At 45.8% G+C, this 24,122-nt stretch overlaps 3 protein-coding genes across 3 annotated transcripts in view; 1 reads left to right on the top strand and 2 right to left on the bottom strand.

The window, feature by feature from the left end:
• LOC138353593 (myb-like protein X) overlaps positions 1–1,162 on the top strand; it is a 29,190-nt gene extending 28,028 nt beyond the window's left edge. The window contains exon 6 of the mRNA XM_069306787.1: positions 920–1,162. Within this exon, the coding sequence (XP_069162888.1) occupies positions 920–1,162 (243 nt within the window). The remainder of the gene's footprint in view (positions 1–919) is intronic.
• An 8,380-nt stretch (positions 1,163–9,542) lies between these two features.
• LOC138353478 (potassium voltage-gated channel protein Shal) lies at positions 9,543–10,905 on the bottom strand. Its single transcript, XM_069306450.1, has one exon. The coding sequence runs from the start codon at positions 10,659–10,661 to the stop codon at positions 9,543–9,545; it is 1,119 nt and encodes a 372-aa protein (XP_069162551.1). The 5' UTR covers positions 10,662–10,905.
• Positions 10,906–11,384: 479 nt separating this feature from the next.
• Positions 11,385–20,494, bottom strand: LOC138353592 (involucrin-like). The gene is made up of 5 exons (XM_069306786.1): positions 20,339–20,494; positions 19,200–19,252; positions 19,040–19,083; positions 11,937–12,364; positions 11,385–11,777 (listed from the first exon to the last, which is right to left on the bottom strand). Exons 1-5 carry the CDS (start codon positions 20,492–20,494, stop codon positions 11,385–11,387), a joined length of 1,074 nt encoding a protein of 357 aa, XP_069162887.1.
• Between the last annotated feature and the right edge of the window lie 3,628 nt (positions 20,495–24,122).

Genomic DNA, 24,122 nt, shown 5'->3' with positions numbered 1-24,122 from the left:
TGTGGTGGAGTCCGCTGGCCTCCCACGAGGACTCCATGTGGACTCCCTGAAGGATCGTGGGTACGTCTCTCTCTCTCTCTCTCTCTCTCTCTCTCTCTCCTCTCTCTCTCTCTCTCTCTCTCTCTCTCTCTCATCTCTCTCTCCTCTCTCTCTCTCTCTCTCTCTCTCACACACACACACACACACACACACACACACACACACACACACACACACACACACACACACACGATCCCGCCAATGGACGGACGTATACCCAACTACAAGCCAGTTGTTGACAATTGGATGAAACATCTCATCCAAGATGTTATAAAATGTTCATACATAAGTGTATATATATACGCATCCTTCCGGAAGTACGACCAGGTCGTACGTAGCCCACGAACGAGAATTCACGACTCTGTCTCGTTCGATATAGTTCATGATATTGAAGGACTGTGTGAGTTTACGACAGGAAATCGGTTCTCAGCTTCTCTCTCTCGCTACACGCCTCGCTCTAGGTGGCTGAGATGAGGTACACCTGGGATCAACGTACACCTGTGAATTAGAAACTCCTGATGTACTGTTCCGATTTGAGTGCTGATTGGACTTTTTCGGCCCGGGAGCTGATTGGACTGTTCCGGTCTGAGGGGCTGTGCTTGGACTGTTCCAGTCTGAGAGCTGTGACTGGACTGTTCCGGTCTGAGAGATACTTTAACAATCTGCCACTGGTGAGGGACCTTTGACACCAGTATATTGACACCAGTATACATTCGAGCCCCTGTCCGTGCGTAGAAAACCAACGGAAAGGGTTTATCTCGGTCTACTCGGGTTACAGTGGTTTACCTCGGCTTCCCCCTCTGTTTCCCATGGTTTACCTGGGTTTACCTTAACTTACCTGGACGAAGGGTATGACTCTCATATGTTAATTGCTTAACAGACGAAGAGAAAACAGATACCAGAAAAAAGAGTGAGCAGAGGCAATAGGAAACAGAGGCCACATGAAACAGAGGTAAAAAGAAAGGGGCAACAGGAAACAGATGCAGCAGAAAACAGAGACAAACGGGAAATAGAGGAAATTGGAATCAAAGGCAACAAGGAACAGATGGAACTTGAAACACGTACTATAGAAAACAGAGACAACAGGAAACAGAGCCAATTGAAAACAGATTCAAAGGAATAAAAACACCAGAAAACGGTATTCATCTTCTTGAAGTTATCTTGAGATGATTTCGGGGGTTAGCGTCCCTGCGGCCCGGTCCTCGACCAGGCCTCCTTATTGTTACACATCCCTCAGGAAGCAGCTCGTAGCAGCTGCCTAACTCCCATGTACCTATTAACTGCTAGGTGAACAGGTGCATCACAGTGAAAGAAACTCTGCACATTTGTTTCCGCCTCCACCGGGGATCGAACCCGGAACCTCAGGACTACGAATCCGAAGCGCTGTCCACTCAGCTGTCTAGAAACTGCTGTCAGAAAATGGTCAAACAACAGCTGTCAGCCCGCTACCTTGTCAAGAAACAAGAGGCAACAGCAAACAAAAGTAAGATGGGAAAAGAGGTAACATGAAACCAAGTCAACAGGAAATAGGAGACAACGGAGACTCTCTCTCTGTCTGTCTGTCTCTCTCTCTCTCTTTCTCTGTCTCTGTCTGTCTGTCTGTCTGTCTGTCTGTCTGTCTCTCTCTCTCTCTCTCTCTCTCTCTCCTCTCTCTCCTCTCTCTCTCTCTCTCTCTCTCTGTCTGTCTGTCTGTCTGTCTGTCTGTCTGTCTGTCTCTCTCTCTCTCTCTCTCTCTCTCTCTCTCTCTCTCTCTCTCTCTCTCTCTCTCTCTCTCTCTCTCTCTCTCTCTCTCTCTCTCTCTCTCTTTCTCTCTCTCTATCTCTCTCTCTCTCTCTCTCTCTCTCTCTCTCTCTCTCTCTCTCGTTTTCTAACGAGGTCAAGTTTAGTTCTTTCAGTCTCTCTTCTTACCCCATCCCACGCAGTTCTGAGCTTCGTTGCTATCTTCTGAACCTTTTCCAGATTACTTATGTCTTGTTTTTTCAGCCCATCATCTTGTTTATAACAATAATAATAACAATAATAATAATAATACACAGAGAAATCACATTAACGTGATTTATCAATGAATAAATCCGCAGGAGCCGTGCTAAGGATTCGAACCTGTGTACTGGGTGTTCCCAGGGCTAGAGGGTGCTTGGAAACACCCAGCGCCTGGGTTCGAACCCCTCATGTCGGTTCCTGTGGATTTGTTCAATAATAATAATTATAATGTCGTTACAAGTTACAATGGGTTTGTGAGACTACATAAAATTGGTATTTTTTTCATTCTTGCAAAGCGCATAGCGTTTAGGGTACCTTACCTTGAGGTTACCTTGAGGTGCTTCCGGGGCTTAGCGTCCCCGCGGCCCGGTCGTCGACCAGGCCTCCTGGTTGCTGGACTGGTCAACCAGGCTGTTGGAGGCGGCTGCTCCAACAGTTATAGTAGAATTTATAGGTAGAATTTATTTATAATACTATTTATTACTTTAAATAATATTATAGTAATGATATGGACCATCGTGCATATAGTGACGTTATGGACAATTACACAGTAGAATTTGGTTTTATCAAATTTGGACAAACCGGAAAAGGTTTTGTATTTAAGTTGTTAATAAAACCTAACTTAATCTGACCACCCTAGGCCTAATACACGCTATCTGAGGATTAATATAGTGCATATATGTACTATATTAGGCCTAGGAATATTGAAATTTGATTTTAGCTTTATTTTTTCCGGACTCTATAAAGTGAACAGTGCGAGATTCTAAAGAGGACTATGGGCTGGGTTTTTTTATGGGGGCTCGACGATGAGGCTGCATTCTCAGATAACGGTCTTACGTAGGTTGTGTACAGCTATCTAAATGCCTCCTTATTTAGGTTCCTGAATGATGTTCGGACTTCTGCCAGCGTAGAGAATGCTGCTGACGTTATCCTATTTATATGAGCCTCGGGAGATAGTTTCCCTCCATTGTCTTTCGTCTTTTTGGTTTCTTATCACCTTACACGCGCTTTTGTCGAACTCCAATAGCCATTTCTTGAACCAATTCTGCAGCTTCTTAACGACATTATTAGATAATCTTACAGTCCTCCTGTGTCACAACTCTTCGTCTTAATTTGCATCGTCTGTAAATATCGACATAAGAAACGTCATTCCTGTAGATAGGACATATTCATTAATGAGAAATAGTATGGGTTCCAGCACCGATACTTGCGGTACTCCGCTTGCTACCCTACACCAGTCCCACTCCTCGCCTCTCACTCATTCTCACTCCTGTCTGTTGTGTAATTTTTTTTTTCCATTTTTAGTGCCTTTCCGCTTACCTAGAGTTTACCTGCCTCTCGAGTTGTGTAGTAATTTTGTGAGGTTCTGTATCGAAGTTCTTTGGCAGTCCTGAAATACGCAGTCTGCCCGACCTTCTCTGTCCTGAATTATTTTCGTTACTTTGTCATAGAACTCTAGTGGGTTTGTCAGGCACGATTTCCCTTCCCTTAAGCCATGCTTAAGGGAAGCCGGTCGGCCGAGCGGACAGCACGCTGGACTTGTGATCCTGTGGTCCTGGGTTCGATCCCAGGTGCCGGCGAGAAACAATGGGCAGAGTTTCTTTCACCCTATGCCCCTGTTACCTAGCAGTAAAATAGGTACCTGGGTGTTAGTCAGCTGTCACGGGCTGCTTCCTACGGGTGGAGGCCTGGTCGAGGACCGGGCCGCGGGGACACTAAAAAGCCCCGAAACCATCTCAAGATAACCTCTCAAGAAGATGCTGAAGTTTGTTTACATACCTAATTGCCTCTAAGTGTGCATCTAGTCTTATCCTGATCATTCTCTCCAGCACTTTATTGGGAATGTTTGTCAGTAATACTGGTCTGTAGGTTAGCCCCCTTCTCTCTCCACTTGGGCTGGACGGTTTTTTCACTAGCCTCTTGAGTGGTACTGTATCAAAGGCTTTCTGGCAATCTAAAAATATGCAGTCTGCCCACCCCTCTCTTTCTTGCCTGATTTTTTGTTGCCTGATCGTAGAATTCAATTAACCCTGTGAGGCAGGACTTGCCATCCCTGAACCCATGCTGATGCTGTGTTACAAAGTTCTTTCACTCCAGATGTTCCACTAGCTTTCTTCGCACAATCTTCTCCATCAGCTTGCATGGTATGCAGGTTAGGGACACTGGCCTGTAGTTCAGTGCCTCCTGTCTATCCCCTTTCTTGTATATCGGGACTACGTTAGCTGCTTTACAAATTTCTGGCAGTTCCCCTGTTGCCAGTGATTTGTTATGCACTATGGGGAGTGGCAGGCACAGTGCTTCTGCTCCTTCCTCTAGTATCCAAGGGGAGATTCCATCGGGGCCTATAGCCTTTGTCACGTCCAACTCTAGTAACAACTTCCTTACTTCCCCGCTGGTAATCTCGAACTCTTCTAGTGGTTCCTAGTTAACTCTTCCCTCTCTTATCTCTGGAATTTTCCTTGCTCTAAGGTGAAGACCTCCTGAAATTTCTTATTCAGTTCCTCACATACTTGTCGTTTGTAGTGAATCCTTCTGCCCCTATCCTTAATGTCATTACCTGTTCCTTTGCTATTGTTTTTCTCCTGATGTGGCTGTGTGTGTGTGTGTGTGTGTGTGTGTGTGTGTGTGTGTGTGTGTGTGTGTGTGTGTGTGTGTGTGTGTGTGTCTTTAACAAAATATCATCACAACAAATGGCCACCTGATTCAAAACGTATTTATCAAATATTGACTCATTAGCTCGATTAAAAGTTCCTTTTTCGTACTCAAGTCAACATCACCTGTTCAAAGCTATTACTCGAGAAATGTTTCATCCACTTGATCCCTGGATCTGTCAACACTTCGTAAATCAGTGTAAACTTAACACAAGTTTACACTATGCATCAACCCGCAATTTACATTGATGTACAATAACGATATTAAATTATATTTCAGGTTACAGTTTTTTTTTTAGGGGGTGGCTGAGTTATTGCTTAGTATTCATACTCTCTGTCGTGAGTAAGATGCATATGATATATACGGTCTCGTTTTGGTTTATTGATAGTCGGGTTTGGTGGATTTTGTAGGTTGTGATCATGTCTCCCCTTACTGTTCTGTCCTCCAGGGTCGTAAAGTGCATTTCCCGCTGCCTTTCCTCGTAACTCATGCCTCTTAGTTCTGGGACTAGTCTAGTGGCATACCTTTGTACTTTTGGACTGAAAAAATTAAATAAAAATTGTGTGTGTGTGTGTGTGTGTGTGTGTGTGTACTCATCTATTTGTACTCACCTATTAGTTCTTGCAGGATCGAGCATTGACTCTTGGATCCCGCCTTTCGAGCCATCGGTTGTTTGCAGCAATGACTCCGGTCCTATTTCCCTATCATATCTATTTGTAAAATTATTGATAGAGTTTGCTTCCACAACCTGCTCCTTAAGTGCATTCCATTTTTCCACTACTCTCACGCTAAAAGAAAACTTCCTAACATCTCTGAGAGTCATTTGAGTTTCCAGCTTCCACCCATGTCCCTTCGTTCTGTTACTATTCCGTGTGAACATTTCGTCTATTTCCACTGTCAATTCCCCTGAGTATTTTATACGTTCCTATCATATCCCCACCCCCTCCTCCTTGTTTTTTCTAGTGGCGTAAGGTTCAGTTCCTTCAGGCGCTCTTCATACATCATCCCTCGTAACTCTGGGACAAGCCTCGTCGCAAACGTCTGAACCTTTTCCAGTTTCCTTATGTGTTTCTTCAGGTGGGGACTCCATGATGGGGCTGCATACTCTAAGACTGGCCTCACGTAGGCAGTGTAAAGCGCCCTAAAGGCCACCTTACTTAGGTTTCTGAATGATGTTCTAACATTTGCCAGTGTAGAGTACGCTGCTGTCGTTATCCTATTTATATGTGCCTCAGGAGGTAGATTTACACACACACACACACACACACACACACACACACACACACACACACACACACACACACACACACACACACACACACAAACACATGTATGTGTGTGTCCTCCCCCATAACACATAAATGAGATAGTGAGTGTCCTCCCATACTGCAGGCCACACATGAGGAGACTTTACCCCCCGTCAAATGTGACGTAGAGGTGCTCACCATTCCCCACCCCCCAACCTTAACCTTTTTCCCGTCTTCTCCCCCCCCCCTACCCGTCTGCCCTTCCCCCCCTCACCCCCCCCCCGTCCCCCTCTTGCTAAACCTCCCTCCTTGCTTGCTTCTTCCCTCCCATCTGCCACCACCACCAGGAGTCTACCCTTCCCTCCCTCCCCCCACCACGTGTGTCATCCTCTACCCCCCCCCCCACTCCCCCAACCACCGAGGGGTTCCCCCCCCCTACCCCTCCTCCACGACACATGTCTTGTGGATCATTAAGGACGTTATACCTTAAGCATGTCACAACATTTGTGAAGTACACTTAATTGCCAGGGAGCATTGTTTCTTTATGTGTGTGTGTGTGTGTGTGTGTGTGTGTGTGTGTGTGTGTGTGTGTGTGTGTGTGTGTGTGTGTGTGTGTGTGTGTTTACTATTTGGGCCTGCAGAATCGAACTATATATTTGCTTTCGTCCTCGTCTTTCTAACCAATCTATTTTTTCTCTATTATATCTAACATACATATATTTCTCTCTAACACACACACACACACACACACACACACATACACACACATACACATACACACACACACACACACACACACACACACACACACACACACACACACACATGAAATGTGATGAAACTTAGGGTGGGTGAGGACAGGTACACAGAGAATGACAAAGAGGTGTGTGAAGAACTCAACAAAAGGTTCCAGGAGGTCTTTACAATAGAACAGGGAGATGTCGCGGCGCTAGAAGAGGTGGCAGCAAACCAGGTGACCTTGGATAGGTTCGAAATTACAAGAGATGAGGTCAAGAAGCACCTATTGGAGCTGGATGTGAGAAAAGCTGTTGGGCCGGATGGAATCTCGCCATGGGTATTGAAAGAGTGTGCAGGAGCACTTTGCCTACCACTCTCCATAGTGTATAGTAGGTCACTGGAAACGGGGGACCTACCAGAAATATGGAAGACTACTAATGTAGTACCAATATACAAAAAGGGTGACAGACAAGAGGCACTGAACTACAGGCCAGTGTCCTTAACTTGTATACCATGCAAGGTGATGGAGAAGATTGTGAGAAAAAAACTAGTAACACATCTGGAGAGAAGAGACTTCGTGACAACCCATCAACATGGGTTCAGGGAGGGTAAATCTTGCCTTACAGGATTGATAGAATTCTACGATCAGGTGACAAAGATTAAACAAGAAAGAGAAAGGTGGGCGGACTGCATTTTTTTGGACTGTCGGAAAGCCTTTGACACAGTACCCCATAAAAGGTTGATGCATAAGCTGGAGAAACAGGCAGGAGTAACTGGTAGGGCGCTCCAGTGGATAAGGGAGTACCTAAACAATAGGAAGCAGAGAGTTACAGTGAGGGGTGAGACCTCAGACTGGCGTGAAGTCACCAGTGGAGTCCCACAGGGCTCTGTACTTGGACCTATCCTGTTTCTGATATACGTAAATGATCTCCCAGAGGGTATAGACTCATTCCTCTCAATGTTTGCTGACGACGCCAAAATTATGAGAAGGATTAAGACAGAGGAGGACAGCTTGAGGCTTTAAGAAGACCTGGACAAGCTGCAGGAATGGTCGAACAAATGGCTGTTAGAGTTTAATCCAAGCAAATGTAATGTAATGAAGATAGGGGTAGGAAGCAGGAGACCAGATACAAGGTATCACTTGGGAGATGAAATACTTCAAGAGACAGAGAGAGAGAAAGACCTGGGGGTTCATATCACGCCATACCTGTCCCCTGAAGCTCATATCAAGAGGATAACAGCAGCAGCATATGCCAGGTTGGCTAACATAAGAACGGCCTTTAGAAACTTGTGTAAGGAATCTTTCAGAACATTATATACCACATATGTCAGACCAATCCTGGAGTATGCGGCACCAGCATGGAGTCCATAGCTAGTCAAGCATAAGACTAAAATGGAAAAGGTTCAAAGGTTTGCCACCAGACTAGTATCCGAGCTGAGAGGTATGAGCTACGAGGAGAGACTACGGGAATTAAACCTCACTTCGTTGGAAGACAGAAGAGTTAGGGGGGACATGATCACCACATTCAAAATCCTCAAAGGAATCGACAGGGTTGATAAAGACAGGCTGTTTAACACACGGGGGCACACGCACTAAGGGACACAGGTGGAAACTGAGTGCCCAAATGAGCCACAGAGATATTAGAAAGAACTTTTTTAGTGTCAGAGTGGTTGACAAATGGAATGCATTAGGAAGTGATGTGGTGGAGGCTGACTCCATACAAAGTTTCAAGTGTAGATATGATAGAGCCCAATAGGCTCAGGAACCTGTACACCTGTTGATTGACAGTTGAGAGGCGGGACCAAAGAGCCAGAGCTCAACCCCCGCAAGCACAACTAGGCGAGTACAACTAGGTGAGTACACACACACACACACACACACACACACACACATCCCCAGGAAGCAGCCCGTAGCAGCTGTCTAACTCTCAGGTACCTATTTACTCCTAGTTGAACTGATGCATCAGGGTGAAAGAAATTCTGCCCATTTGTTTCTGCCTTGGCCAGGAATCAAACCCGAGCCCTTAGGACTACAACCCCCGAGCACTGCTCACTCAGTCGCGAGGCCCCTGTGAGTGTGTGTGTGTACTCACCTATTTGTACTCGCCTATTGTGCTTTCGGGGATCGAGCTCTGGCTCTTTGGTCCCGCCTCTCAACTGTCAATCAACTGATGTACAGGTTCCTGAACCTACTGGGCTCTATCTTATCTACATTTGAAACTGTGTATGGAGTCAGCCTCCACCACATCACTGCCTAATGCATTCCACTTGTTAACTACTCTGACACTGAAAAAGTTTTTTTTAACGTCCCTGTGACTCATCTGGGTACTCAGTTTCCCCTTGTGTTCCCTTGTTCGCGTCCCACCCGTGTTAAACAGTTTATCCTTATCTACCCAATCAATTCTTCTGAGAATTCTGTACGTAGTGATCATGTCTTCCCAAACTCTTCTGTCTTCCAGTGTCGTTGAGGTTCAGTTCCAGTAATATTTCCAGTAGCATACATCTGAACCTTTTCTAACTTCGTTTTGTGTTTGACTAAATGTAGACTCCACGCAGACGCAAATTACAGTATTGCTCTGACATGTGAGGTATACAAGGGTCTGAATAATGCCTTACACAAGTGTCTGAAGGTGTGTGTGTGTGTGTGTGTGTGTGTGTGTGTGTGTGTGTGTGTGTGTGTGTGTGCATGTGCGTGTGTGTGTGTAAATATAGATATGTATAATATGTGTGTGTGATAGAGAGGGAGTGCTCTTTATGCATAATGCATGATATTGATGTTCGTCCCGTAGTCCTGATCAGCCAAACACGACTGTCACACCACAGAACACGTGAGCTACACCGCCTACCCTCCCGAAGAACACAGAACGCCGAGAGAGCGTCTGAGACTTACCCCAACGTCGTCATGGTGACAATTGTATACCAGAAGGCTGACGGGATGGAGGTGAAGGTGGTGTCATCGACGTTCTTTTCCGCGTAGAACATGACAGTGGCGAAAATGATGATGGCCATGGCCAGTGAGAAGACCAGGAACCCAAGCTCCGAGGCACACGACTTGAGCGTGTAGCCTAGGATCCGCAGGCCCTGGGAGTGACGCGAGAACTTAAAGATCCTGAACACACGAAACACTCTAAGGGTGACGAAGGCTCCCGAGACATCGTCGTTATCGGTGATGCCCAGCCCGATATAGTAGGGCAGAATGGCCACCACGTCGATGATGGACATAACAGATCGCACAAATTTACAGCGGTCGGGCGCGGCAAACATACGCAGAAGGTACTCTGCAGTGAAGATCATCACGCACGCCGTGTCACCGCAGAAAAATATGATTTTGTAGCGTTCACCGCAAGGCTGAGACTCCTTCTTCCCAGGTAGGCGTCCACACGGCACTGTCTCCACCACATTGGCCATCACAGACACCGCAATGAAAAATCCAGTCACGTAATAAAACACTAACGCTGCCGTCGACGTGTGGGGATTTTCAAATGCCCGCCACATTCGCTCACGTATTGTACGATAAACATATTTGTCTTGCTCTCCACTTTCAGAGAGTTTGTCGTCCAAAAGCCTCTCGGCATTTTCGCGTTTGCGGTCACGATAATCTTCGTAACAACAGTCGCCAATCACGTCGGGAATGATGCCAAAGAAGGCGAGCTCCTCGTCGTAGCTAGTGAGGCACTCGTGCTTCGGGTAGTGGAGCTTCCCCGTGCGGTAATAGTTGAGAATGTGCCGAAATATATCAGGGTCTCGGTCGAAGAAATATTCTTTGGTTTCCTCGTCGTAGAAGAATTCCCTCTCGTTGGAGCCGAGGAGCGTGTCGGGGTACTTCTCCAGTGTGTTCCGCCACGTCTCGAACCGCCGGCCCGACACATTGATCAGCAACTTCTCATCATCGGGGCGCCGCTTATCCTTGGGGATGGGCGGCGCCGGCAATGGGTTGTTGGCGATGGGAACCCATCCGATGGCAGCTGCTCGAGCGAAGGGCAACCAAGCGGCCACCGAGGCCATACTGTGTGGGGGAATGTTGCTGGTGGGGGCAGGCGCCGGTGCGAGCCGCAACACTCAGAACAGCCACACACACACTCACACGGGCACTGGGGGATGCCGCCCTGCAGTACCCGCCTATTTGTACATGTTTCACCTTACCCACGATCACTACCAACGCCCCACTGCTCGCGGCTGGTCACTTTGTACTTGAAACACACGGCATAACACCCAGGGAAAATCTGCAAGCAGGGCAGAGGAGGGTGCTTCCCGCGCCCGCTGCACCACTACTGAGCAGGAGTGCGCAGCGGGACCCCCAGTGCCATGCGCGCATCGATCTTCACAGCGGCAGGCAGGGTAGCGACACAGAGCCACCGCACTGCTATTTCATAGGCACCTGACTCTTCACCCCGGCCGCCCGGAACCCCTTCCATCCGCTCCCACACACAACACTGGTACACAGACGATGGATTATCAGCGCCACAGAACAAGTGACTGTAGCATGCACAGTGTGTGTGTGTGTGTGTGTGGAGCTCTTGCGAGCGTTGAGTGCGCGTGTCAAGTCTCCATAACAATATTTGCGTGAATACTCTTGCATCAACGCCATAAAAAAAAACTGTTAACCTGTCTTCCAAGAACATTTACATAACACGGACGATTACAGCGATACATATCGTTCGTATACATGTTAAATAATATAAATTTATTAACACTTAATGGACCTTTATAAAGGGAAATTTGTAGAATTTATTTAAAGGGAAATTTATATGTAGAGGGTAGCGCAATGGCGCGCAGTTGCCAACGATTACCAGCGTCCACCTCACACTGACCCACCTCACACTGACCCACCTCACACTGACCCACCTCACACTGACCCACCTCACACTGACCCACCTCACACTGACCCACCTCACACTGACCCACCTCACACTGACCCACCTCACACTGACCCACCTCACACTGACCCACCTCACACTGACCCACCTCACACTGACCCACCTCACACTGACCCACCTCACACTGACCCACCTCACACTGACCCACCTCACACTGACCCACCTCACACTGACCCACCTCACACTGACCCACATCACACTGACCCACCTCACACTGACCCACCTCACACTGACTCACCTCACACTGACCCACCTCACACTGACCTACCTCACACTAGCCCACCTTACACTGACCCACCTCACACTGACCCACCTCACACTGACCCACCTCACACTGACCCACCTCACACTAGCCCACCTCACACTGACCTACCTCACACTAGCCCACCTCACACTGACCCACCTCACACTGACCCACCTCACACTGACCCACCTCACACTGACCCACCTCACACGAGCCCACCTCACACGAGCCCACCTCACACGAGCCCACCTCACACTGACCCACCTCACACTGACCCACCTCACACTGACCCACCTCACACTGACCCACCTCACACTGACCCACCTCACAATGACCCACCTCACACTGACCCACCTCACACTGACCCACCTCACACTGACCCACCTCACACTGACCCACTTCACACTGACCCACCTCACACTGACCCACCTCACACTGACCCACCTCACACTGACCCACCTCACACTGACCCACCTCACACTGACCCACCTCACACTGACCCACCTCACACTGACCCACCTCACAATGACCCACCTCACACGAGCCCACCTCACACTGACACACCTGCTCACCCCACACTGACACACCTGCGCAATTAAGTATACAATAATTCCGTAAGATTAATAATTCCTCAACATTAATACAGTAGGATTAATACTATAATATTAATACTGTAAAATTAATTTAATAAGATTAATCCCGTAAGAATAATACCATTAGGTGAGTACTCCAACACCGTATGATTAAATTGAAAGATTAATAGTTTGACATTAATTCCAAATGATTAATACTGTAAGATTAAAGCCGTTAGGTACGTGACGGGTGATTAATAAAGTAAGATTATTTCTTTAAGAGTAATACCTCTAAGATTAACACCGTAAGAATAATATTGAAAGATTAATATTACAAAGCTAATTATGTAGGGTTAATCCTCTAATGTTAATATCATGGTCTTAATATTAATCTTAAAACCAGAAGATTAATTATGTAAGATTAGTAAGATTAATTATGTAAGATTAGTAAGATTAATTATGTAAGACTATGTTTGCAAGATTAAGCATGTAAGATTAATTATGTAAGATTAAGTATGTAGGATTAATTATGTAAGATTAATTATGAAAGATTAATGATGTTTGAGTAAGTATGTAAGATTAATTATGTAAGATTAATTATGTAAGATTAAGTATGTAAGAAAAATTATGTAAGATTAAGTATGTAAGATTAAGTACATTAGATTAAGTAAGATTAATTATGTACGATTAAGTATGCAAGATTAATTATGTGAGATTAGGTATGTAAGATTAATTATGTAAGATTAATTATGTAAGATTAATTATGTAAGAAAAATTATGTAAGATGAAGTATGTAAGATTAAGTATGTAATATTATTACTGTAATATTAATAATAAGAGATGAATACCGCGAGATGAATACCGCGAGGTGAATACCGCGAGATGAATACCGCGAGATGAATACCGCGAGATGAATACCGCGAGGTGAATACCGCGAGATGAACACCACGAGATGAACACCACGAGATGAACACCGCGAGGTGAATACCGCGTGATGAATACCGTGAGATGAATACCGCGAGATGAATACCGCGAGATGAATACCGCGAGGTGAATACCGCGAGGTGAATACCGCGAGATGAATACCGCGAGATGAACACCGCGAGATGAATACCGCGAGATGAATACCGCGAGATGAATACCGCGAGGTGAATACCGCGAGGTGAATACCGCGAGATGAATACCGCGAGATGAACACCGCGAGGTGAATACCGCGAGATGAATACCCGGTGGGTGTGTGGTGAGGCATCAACCAATAGCCGGGCGCGTTACATCGAGAGCGTGTTTACCTCCTCCTTGTCTCTCGCCGCCACCAGCTGACGTGAGGGTGAGAGAGAGAGAGAGTGAGAGAGGGAGAGAGAGAGAGAGAGAGGGAGGGGCGTGGGGGTGTTCGCCCGAAATAGATATGTTAGTGGTGTATCCGAACATCATACCCGTCCCCTCCCGTGCTTCTCTTATTTAGTCAGGATCGTCAGATTGTGAGACGTGTGGTTTAAAGTGTGTGTGTTTGTGGTTCGCTGCATGGTTGTGGTTGTTGTCTTGTGTAGGTTGGGGGTGGGAGGGGATATAGTTGTACGGTGAGTGGGTGGGTGGGGGGGGTTTTACTGTGTGGTTTTTCTCCTCCTTTCCTGTTGCTGGTATAGGGACAATTTAGTACCATTGATTCTGACTGTTTAGCCCCTTTGCCCGTTCCGGGATAGTGTAGTTACTGTGTGTGTGTGTTTGTGTGTGTGTGTGTGTGTGTGTGTGTGTGTGTGTGTGTGTGTGTGTGTGTGTGTGGCGTGGTTTTGACTGATAAACAATTCTACTCATAATTCACCCCGAAGGCTCAGTCACTTATAATTAGCAAAAATACTCTTAAATAATATTTTGGTCTCAAACTAATATGGATAGTTCCCATTTTTTTCGGAAATAGTGTAGAGAGAGAGAGAGAGAGTGAGAGAGAGAGATAGAGAGATAGAGAGAGAGAGAGAGAGAGAGAGATAGAGAGATAGAGAGATAGAGAGAGAGAGAGAGAGAGAGAGAGAGAGAGAGAGAGAGAGAGAGAGAGAGACAGAGATAGAGAGAGAGAGAGAGAGAGAGAGAGAGAGAGAGAGAGAGAGAGAGAGAGAGAGAGAGTGAGAGAGAGAGACAGAGATAGAGAGAGAGAGAGAGAGAGAGAGAGAGAGAGAGAGAGAGAGAGAGAGAGACAGAGATAGAGAGAGAGAGAGAGAGAGAGAGAGAGAGAGAGAGACAGAGATAGAGAGAGAGAGAGAGAGAGAGAGAGTGAGAGAGAGAGACAGAGAGAGAGAGAGAGAGAGAGAGAGAGAGAGAGAGAGAGAGAGAGTGAGAGAGAGAGACAGAGATAGAGAGAGAGAGAGAGAGAGAGAGAGAGAGAGAGAGAGAGAGAGAGAGAGAGAGAGACAGAGATAGAGAGAGAGAGAGAGAGAGAGAGAGAGAGAGAGAGAGAGAGTGAGAGAGAGAGACAGAGATAGAGAGAGAGAGAGAGAAAGAGAGAGAGAGAGAGAGAGAGAGAGAGAGAGAGAGAGAGAGAGAGAGAGAGAGAGAGAGAGAGAGAGAGAGAGATAGAGAGATAGAGAGCTAGCTTAGGTTACTTCATAAGGGGGGGGAGAAATCTCATTCCTGGCAATATTTTATCGTTCTCTATTAGCATAGCTAGGTAGATAGGTTCAAATTTTTCCGTCTAGACGAGGCTGTGAGACATCAAAATCCCTGTCAATTGGGAACGGCCAATCATCTAAGGAACAATCAATCCCTACCAATCATCTAAGAAACTCGATAAATGATAATATAGTCATTTAAGGTCTAAATGCCTGCCATTGGCAGATCTCAAGGGTCTAATTACTGGACCCTTGAGTACAATAATGTCAAGTAGCAGAGTGATCCGGTTTACACCTGAGAGAGAGAGTACTATGTTTAGAGAATACACTTTGTTATTATGTAGACCATCGTACATATATTGATGTAATTGACAAGTAAATAGAAGAATTGAGTTACTATTCGCATTACAGAGTCCGGAAATATCAAGCTAAATACTAGGCCTAGTACAGTACATATATGTACTATATTAGTCCTCATATAGCGTGTATAAGGCTTAGGGAGGTTGGGTTAGGTTTTATTAGCGACATAAATATAAAACTTTTCCAGTTTTCCAAATATTCAATAGTACATAAAATTCAATTTTAAAATTATCCATTACATCACAATATGTACGATGTTACACATCGTTAGTGTAAGTCCTGTCTCAACAGGAGGATAGCTTGTGTGTTTTGTACGATGTGGCTAATGAAGATAACAGACTGTCCAGCTGATAACAACAGAACATGATCCTAACTGAATAACCTCATTCTGAGGTTATTCAGAATGATTATTTTGCAAGCGAAGAGTCACAATAACGTGGCTGAAAAATGTTGACCAAACTACACACTAGAAAGTGCAGGGACGACGACGTTTCGATCCGTCCTGGACCATTCTCAAGCCGATTGTGGACTATTACACAATGGACTTGAGAATGATCCAAGACGGACTGAAACGTCGTCGTCCCCTTCACTTTCTAGTGTGTGGTTTGGTCAACATTCTTATGCAAATCATACCGTAGTTGAATCAGAATAAAAATACAACAACACCTTCTCCGCCTCCTGTGTTTGAAAGGTACTGACAGCTATTTGTAATCTTAAAAAACTGACGTTGACTCAGTTGTTGAGCCTGACACATATTTGTGCACTAGAAATGTGTCGGCAACACCTGCAGGCTGTTGCCGGACGTCCTGTTGACTGTGGGACTGAGCCATCAGTGTACACATAAGACTCGAGTGACCATAGATTTTTAACAGAGGAGGCAGTTGTTTCAAGTGTGACTTCTTGAAGAAGAGCAAGATTTTTGTTATTCCCCTTCTCGGTGATGGAGGAGACATGGGGGGAGGGGAGTTGAAACCTATATAATGGCATGCAGATAAGTTACAATGTCTATGATTGGAAAGTTGCAGTTAAATGATATCGTCTGTTTGATGATGTGGTTGGAATATTCCTTACTTTATCATGTCTCACTCAACATGAGAGAGACTCACTCACTCCCTACTCAATCATGTCTCACTCAACATGAGTCTCACTCACACTCCTTACTCAGTCAGGGAGCCTGCCAGGTAGCATACAAAATGTGAGAAGGTGTCTTAGCAACACTCGCCGGACTGTTAAGAGTACATCATTGTAACTAATACGGAACATTTTGGGTTCTCTCAGGGTTTATGGGATGTTGTTATAGTGTGAAACATTTGTTCTGCTCCTCTCATGTTAATGGTTCAAGGGCATGCATCATGGGGGCTCATGGGTCATCATCCTCCTCCTCCTGGCTTCACTGTGTTCTCTTCACGTTCTAGTCTCTTCACGTGGCGGTGGAGAACCACGTGATAACATGTTAATGTAAACACATGTACATGTTTGTTATTATCATATAGAGAGGTACAGTGTAGTACAGAAGAGAGTAGCACAGTACTGTACTATAGTACAGTAGAGAGGGTTCTCGGGACATTCTCCCTCTCTCTCTCTCTCTCTCTCTCTCTCTCTCTCTCTCTCTCTCTCTCTCTCTCTCTCTCTCTCTCTCTCTCTCTCTCTCTCTCTCTCTCTCTCTCTCTCTCATTCTCCTTCCTTCTCTCCCTATTTCTCTGTCTGACTTTGTCTCTGTCTGTTTGTATGTGTGTGCTGCTGTCTGCCTGTCTCTGTGAGTTGTTTGTCTCTGGGGTTTTCTGCCTTCCTGTCTCCCTCTGTTTGTCCTGATTAACCCGTTTTATCCGATAGCCTGTCTGTTTGGCTGTCTATGTCTCTGTATGTTCACTCCCCATCTCTATCTGTCTCTATCTTGCTCTATCTTTTAACAAAAAATATAATAGTTTCCCATTGGTATAAGGGGGGTTAATGAGTGAGAGAAGCCTAGCGGTGTGAAATATTAATAATATATAGTACCTGTTTGCTGTTTGTTTTGAATCTGTGGGATGATGGTCGGTTAGACCCGGGCGTCAGGGCGCCTGACAGCTGGGTGGACAGCGTTTCGGATTCGTAGCCCTGAGGTTCCGGGTTCGATTCCCGGTGGAGGCGGAGACAAATGGGCAAAATGTTTTTTTTTTTTTTTCAACCTGATGCCCCTATTACTTAGCAGTAAATAGGTACCTGGGAGTTAGACAGCTGCTACGGGCTGCTTCCTGGGGGTAACAAAAAGGAGGTCTGGTCGAGGACCGGGCCGCGGGGACACTAAACCCCGAAATCGTCTCAAGATAGTCAGCCTTTGGTCGGAGGAGGGGAACTGAAGGAGATGAAGGCTGTAATGATATTATGTGTTTTATGGTACTACGGGCAAAATATGAATATCATAATTTTTTGTTTTTTTTTTCTCCCAACATCAGTGAATTATGTTGTATAATGCTGTAAGAAAATATTATTATTTTTTGTTTTAAAACTATTCAGCCAGGCCTCTAAAAATTCGTCGTGGGGGGGGGGGTCAGTAAGACATCTGGGGATGCTGTTTCATCTTGAATTCTTTAATATAGATTTGTCTAATTTCATCTCTTTGTTTAAATTCCCTCGAAGATGAAGCCATGTTACTTGACTCACGTGATGAATGGATGACCTGGTAGTTGACTTACGTGATGAATGGATGTCCTGGTAGTTGACTTACGTGATGAATGGATGACCTGGTAGCTGACTTACGTGATGAATGGATGTCCTGGTAGTTGACTTACGTGATGAATGGATGCCCTGGTAGTTGACTCATGTGATGAATGGATGCCCTGGTAGTTGACTAACGTGATGAATGGATACCCTGGATGCTGACTTACGTAATGAATGGATGCCCTGGTAGCTGACTTACGTGATGAATGGATGCCCTGGTAGCTGACTGCGGAGAAAGAGGAACTTTGAAATGAGTTGTTGTACTCACCTAGTTGTGCTTACAAGGGTTGAGCTCTGGCTCTTTGGTCCCGCCTCTCTACTGTCAATCAACTGATATACAGATTCCAGAGCCTACTGGGCTCTATCATATCTACATTTGAAACTGTGTATGGAGTCAGCCTCCACCACATCACTGCCTAATGCATTCCACTTGTTAACTACTCTGACACTGAAAAAGTTTTTTCTAACGTCCCTGTGGCTCATTTGGGTACTCAATCTCCACCCGTGTCCCCTTGTTCGCGTACCACCACCAGTGTTGAATAGTTTATCCTTGTTTACTCGATCGATATGATATTTCCAGCATCTTGTGAATCATCCCAACATTTTGTCTCAAGTGAGCAACGATGCAGCAATAACTGGGACACATTAAAGCGGCTGTAATTAAAGAGGTACATTTTGAATACATTTCTCGAGATATTTGGTGTAAATACGTCCGGCCCGGACTCTCCAGACTCCTCGGACTCTGCAGACTCTTTAGCAGCTCAGTCATCGTTCCAGCGCCTAAACTGCTTTGTCGGAATAATTAAACTTAATTAAGAATAATTAAGAATATTAAATAAGAATATTAAACTTAAGAAGAATAATTAAGAATAATTAAACCTTACCTTAACTGTAACACTGTAGGCTGTAAGGCACAACATCGTGGCTACCAAATTACAAAAACCAACGCAAATGTGTGAAAATAAAGCTCCGTTCTGTATCATTATCACGTCCCGTAACTTTCTAATTTAATAGTCCACTACGGGCTCACCATAGCCCGTGCTACTTGCAACTTTGTGTTCCGAGTAGCTGAATCTATAACAACAACAACATGTTATTATAACACGTGGGTGTTGAGTAGGTTGTTAGAATTAGAAAAAAGGACATATTTCTAAATTTATAATATACCAATGGCAGTTGCAACATCTCACTTGGTAAGTTTGAAACCTTTGATGGCGCGAGTAGGAAGGATTCTGCGGAAGTACTGAGGCATTCAGCAAATTTTTATATCTACGATGGGCCTCGTAGGGGCCTCGTAGCCTGGTGGATAGCGCGCAGGACTCGTAATTCTGTGGCGCGGGTTCGATTCCCGCACGAGGCAGAAACAAATGGGCAAAGTTTCTTTCACCCTGAATGCCCCTGTTACCTAGCAGTAAATAGGTACCTGGGAGTTAGTCAGCTGTCACGGGCTGCTTCCTGGGGGTGGAGGCCTGGTCGAGGACCGGGCCGCGGGGACACTAAAGCCCCGAAATCATCTCAAGATAACCTCAAGATAACGATTCTTTGAAGATATTATATAATAGCCGTGGCGAGGATTTACAACTTCTACAACATTTCTATATCGCTTCACAAAACTCGAGAAATTAAGTATTTATTAACCAAACATATAATACTGCTTCGTTATAAGAGCGCTTAACGAGGCCAATGTCACTCTCCCACTAAACGAATCCTTTGTTTCATCGTTAACAAACAAAACAGAAAAATATATGCAGTACAGAAACTTGGAGCATGTCACGATTTGCAGAAGATCTATTTCCTGAACAAATCCACAAGGGCCGTGACGAGGGATCGAACCTACGTCCGTGAGCATCCCAGTCGCTACCTTAATCGATTGCGCTACGACATGGTAGAAGAATTGGAATTTATTCCTTTGATTCATCACGCTATTGTGATTTCTGTGTGTAATGGAGCAGTTTCCTCCTCACCGTAGCTTGGACCACGTACCACGAGAACCCAGAAGAGCTCCCGTACCACAAGAACGCCGAAGCCCTCCCGTGGTACGAGAACGCCGAAGGGTAACCCAATAGGAACGAGCCTCAGCAAGCCAGAACGAGCCCATAGCGGTCAGCGTCGGAACTCATGAGTGAACAGGGAACAGAAAATCTCACCCACTATGAAGTAATCAAAAGTCAAATCGCTTCCTCTCAACTTTCAAAGCAAATGGACCCGCTGACTGGAGACTGGAAGGCCTATTACGACCGCTTTTAAGGAACGGAAGCACCATTGAGCACTTTTTATATTTTACTACGACGAGTGACTGTTATTTGCTATAGTGTCTCCTTCACATTACTATAACAAGGGTGTGTTGTCTCGTGTTGGGGAGAGCTTCAATATCATCATCCTCATCATCATCATCCTCATCATCATCCTCATCATCATGCTCATCATTATGCTCATCATTATGCTCATCAAAGGGATTCGAGGAAAATGAAGGTATGTGTAGCATTGTAGAATTGAGTACGACGGATTTTGTAGTGTGTCTCCATCACTACTCTGTCTCTGTGGTAGTGTGGCGCCACCACTACTCTGTCTCTGTGGTAGTGTGGCGCCATCACTACTCTGTCTCTGTGGTAGTGTGGCTCCACCACTACTCTGTCTCTGTGGTAGTGTGGCGCCATCACTTCTCTGTCTCTGTGGTAGTGTGGCGCCATCACTACTCTGTCTCTGTGGTAGTGTGGCTCCATCACTACTCTGTCTCTGTGGTAGTGTGGCGCCACCACTACTCTGTCTCTGTGGTAGTGTGGCGCCATCACTACTCTGTCTCTGTGGTAGTGTGGCTCCACCACTACTCTGTCTCTGTGGTAGTGTGGCGCCATCACTTCTCTGTCTCTGTGGTAGTGTGGCGCCATCACTACTCTGTCTCTGTGGTAGTGTGGCTCCATCACTACTCTGTCTCTGTGGTAGTGTGGCGCCATCACTACTCTGTCTCTGTGGTAGTGTGGCGCCACCACTACTCTGTCTCTGTGGTAGTGTGGCGCCATCACTACTCTGTCTCTGTGGTAGTGTGGCTCCACCACTACTCTGTCTCTGTGGTAGTGTGGCTCCACCACTACTCTGTCTCTGTGGTAGTGTGGCGCCACCACTACTCTGTCTCTGTGGTAGTGTGGCGCCACCACTACACTGTCTCTGTGGTAGTGTGGCGCCACCACTACACTGTCTCTGTGGTAGTGTGGCGCCACCACTACTCTGTCTCTGTGGTAGTGTGGCGCCACCACTACTCTGTCTCTGTGGTAGTGTGGCGCCACCACTACACTGTCTCTGTGGTAGTGTGGCGCCACCACTACACTGTCTCTGTGGTAGTGTGGCGCCACCACTACACTGTCTCTGTGGTAGTGTGGCGCCACCACTACTCTGTCTCTGTGGTAGTGTGGCGCCACCACTACTCTGTCTCTGTGGTAGTGTGGCGCCACCACAACACTGTCTCTGTGGTAGTGTGGCGCCACCACTACACTGTCTCTGTGGTAGTGTGGCGCCACCACTACTGTCTCTGTGGTAGTGTGGCGCCACCACTACTCTGTCTCTGTGGTAGTGTGGCGCCATCACTACTCTGTCTCTGTGGTAGTGTGGCTCCACCACTACTCTGTCTCTGTGGTAGTGTGGCGCCACCACTACTCTGTCTCTGTGGTAGTGTTGCGCCACCACTACTCTGTCTCTGTGGTAGTGTGGCTCCACCACTACTCTGTCTCTGTGGTAGTGTGGCGCCACCACTTCTCTGTCTCTGTGGTAGTGTGGCGCCATCACTACTCTGTCTCTGTGGTAGTGCGGCTCCACCACTACTCTATCTCTGTGGTAGTGTGGCGCCACCCCTACACTGTCTCTGTGGTAGTGTTGCGCCACCACTACTCTGTCTCTGTGGTAGTGTGGCGCCACCACTACACTGTCTCTGTGGTAGTGTGGCGCCACCACTACACTGTCTCTGTGGTAGTGCGGCTCCACCACTACTCTGTCTCTGTGGTAGTGTGGCGCCACCACTACTGTCTCTGTGGTAGTGTGGCGCCACCACTACTGTCTCTGTGGTAGTGTGGCGCCATCACTACTGTCTCTGTGGTAGTGTGGCTCCACCACTACTCTGTCTCTGTGGTAGTGTGGCTCCATCACTACTCTGTCTCTGTGGTAGTGTGGCGCCATCACTACTGTCTCTGTGGTAGTGTGGCTCCACCACTACTCTGTCTCTGTGGTAGTGTGGCTCCATCACTACTCTGTCTCTGTGGTAGTGTGGCGCCATCACTACTGTCTCTGTGGTAGTGTGGCTCCACCACTACTCTGTCTCTGTGGTAGTGTGGCTCCATCATTACTCTGTCTCTGTGGTAGTGTGGCTCCACCACTACTCTGTCTCTGTGGTAGTGTGGCGCCACCACTTCTCTGTCTCTGTGGTAGTGTGGCGCCATCATCACTATAGACAGTGCAAGAATTATGGCATTACGAAACATTTCGTAGAGAGACTTTGGAACAGTGTCACGTGGTACTGTTTTCTTAAGGATCAATCCCAACCCGAACATGTTTGGCACGGACCCAACAGCAATTACTGAAAAAAAAAGATGACAAATATAATATTTCATTAAAATCCGGCTTGTTATACCTCATATTAATGTGTGTAAAAAAAAAAATCACATTCCGGCACGCATATCTGACCCAATTCTCCCAATCAGTGAATATACTCGTTAATCACGCGTCTAAAGATGCAAGTATGTTTAATATACTTCCATTTAGTTAACGAGGTTTAACAGATAATTATCACCTACGCACATCACTTTGGACTGTCTGAGGAGAGCAAATATTAGTACCTCAGAGCCGCTGCCTTAGTCTGGCAGGTGGCCCATATTTATAATTGTGTTGCTGAGATTCTATCTGAAGAGAAGCACCTGTGGCGTGCGGACGCTCGCGCGCGCTCAAACGCACGCACACACACACACACACACACACACACACACACACACACACACACACTGTGTGAGTCTGTGTGAGGGGTGAGGTCTCAGGTTGGCGAGACGTTACAAGTGGAGTCCCGCAGGGGTCAGTCCTTGGACCTATACTGTTTCTGGTATATGTAAATGATCTCCCAGAAGGTATAGATTCGTTCCTCTCAATGTTTGCCGACGATGCAAAAATTATGAGGAGGATTGCAACAGAGGATGATAGTAGGAGGCTACAAGATGACCTAGATAGACTGAGTGAATGGTCCAACAAATGGCTGTTGAAGTTCAACCCGAGTAAATGCAAAGTAATGAAACTAGGCAGTGGAAACAGGAGGCCAGACACAGGATACAGAATAGGAGATGAAGTACTTAATGAAACGGACAGAGAGAAAGATCTAGGAGTTGATATCACGCCAGACCTGTCTCCTGCAGCACATATCAAGCGGATAACATCAGCGGCATATGCCAGGCTGGCCAACATACGAACGGCATTCAGAAACTTGTGTAAAGAATCATTCAGAACTTTGTATACCACATATGTCAGGCCAATCCTGGAGTATGCAGCCCCAGCATGGAGTCCATATCTAGTCAAGGATAAGACTAAACTGGAAAAGGTTCAAAGGTTTGCCACCAGACTAGTACCCGAGCTGAGAGGTATGAGCTACGAGGAGAGACTACGGGAATTAAACCTCACTTCGCTGGAAGACAGAAGAGTTAGGGGGGACATGATCACCACATTCAAGATTCTGAAGGGGATTGATAGGGTAGATAAAGACAGTCTATTTAACACAAGGGGAACACGCACAAGGGGACACAGGTGGAAACTGAGTGCCCAAATGAGCCACAGAGATATTAGAAAGTACTTTTTTAGTGTCATGAACTTTTTTAATTTTAACATGCTGTTCATCCAAAACAGGAATTTTCTCATATAAATTTATGTTATAATATAATAGCATATTGTGCATATATAGACATAGGTTAGTGTAGCTATTGGTAAATCATTTGAAGATTAATTTGTGAACAGAAATGTCTTAGAATATTACGGTTTCTTTCTAATATAATAGCTATCAGCATCAATAACCAAATGTGGGAATTTTACATAAAATGTATATATATATATATATATATATATATATATATATATATATATATATATAT

Source organism: Procambarus clarkii, chromosome 58 (assembly GCF_040958095.1).
Source record: "Procambarus clarkii isolate CNS0578487 chromosome 58, FALCON_Pclarkii_2.0, whole genome shotgun sequence".
Taxonomy (NCBI): Eukaryota; Metazoa; Arthropoda; class Malacostraca; order Decapoda; family Cambaridae; genus Procambarus; species Procambarus clarkii.
Note: the sequence above shows the minus strand (reverse complement) of the source record. Positions and strands in the feature narration are given on the sequence as shown.

Excerpts from the sequence above, each read along its gene's own strand:
- LOC138353478 (XM_069306450.1), bottom strand. The coding sequence starts at position 10,661 with ATGGCCTCGGTGGCCGCTTGGTTGCCCTTCGCTCGAGCAGCTGCCATC.
- LOC138353592 (XM_069306786.1), bottom strand. The coding sequence starts at position 20,494 with ATGCTACACATACCTTCATTTTCCTCGAATCCCTTTGATGAGCATAAT. Across the intron at positions 19,253-20,338 it reads GACAACACACCCTTGTTATA|TACTTCCGCAGAATCCTTCC; the intron begins GTAATGTGAAGG and ends TGAATGCCTCAG. Across the intron at positions 11,778-11,936 it reads GTGAGGTGGGTCAGTGTGAG|TGTGAGGTGAGTCAGTGTGA; the intron begins GTGGGTCAGTGT and ends GAGGTGGGTCAG.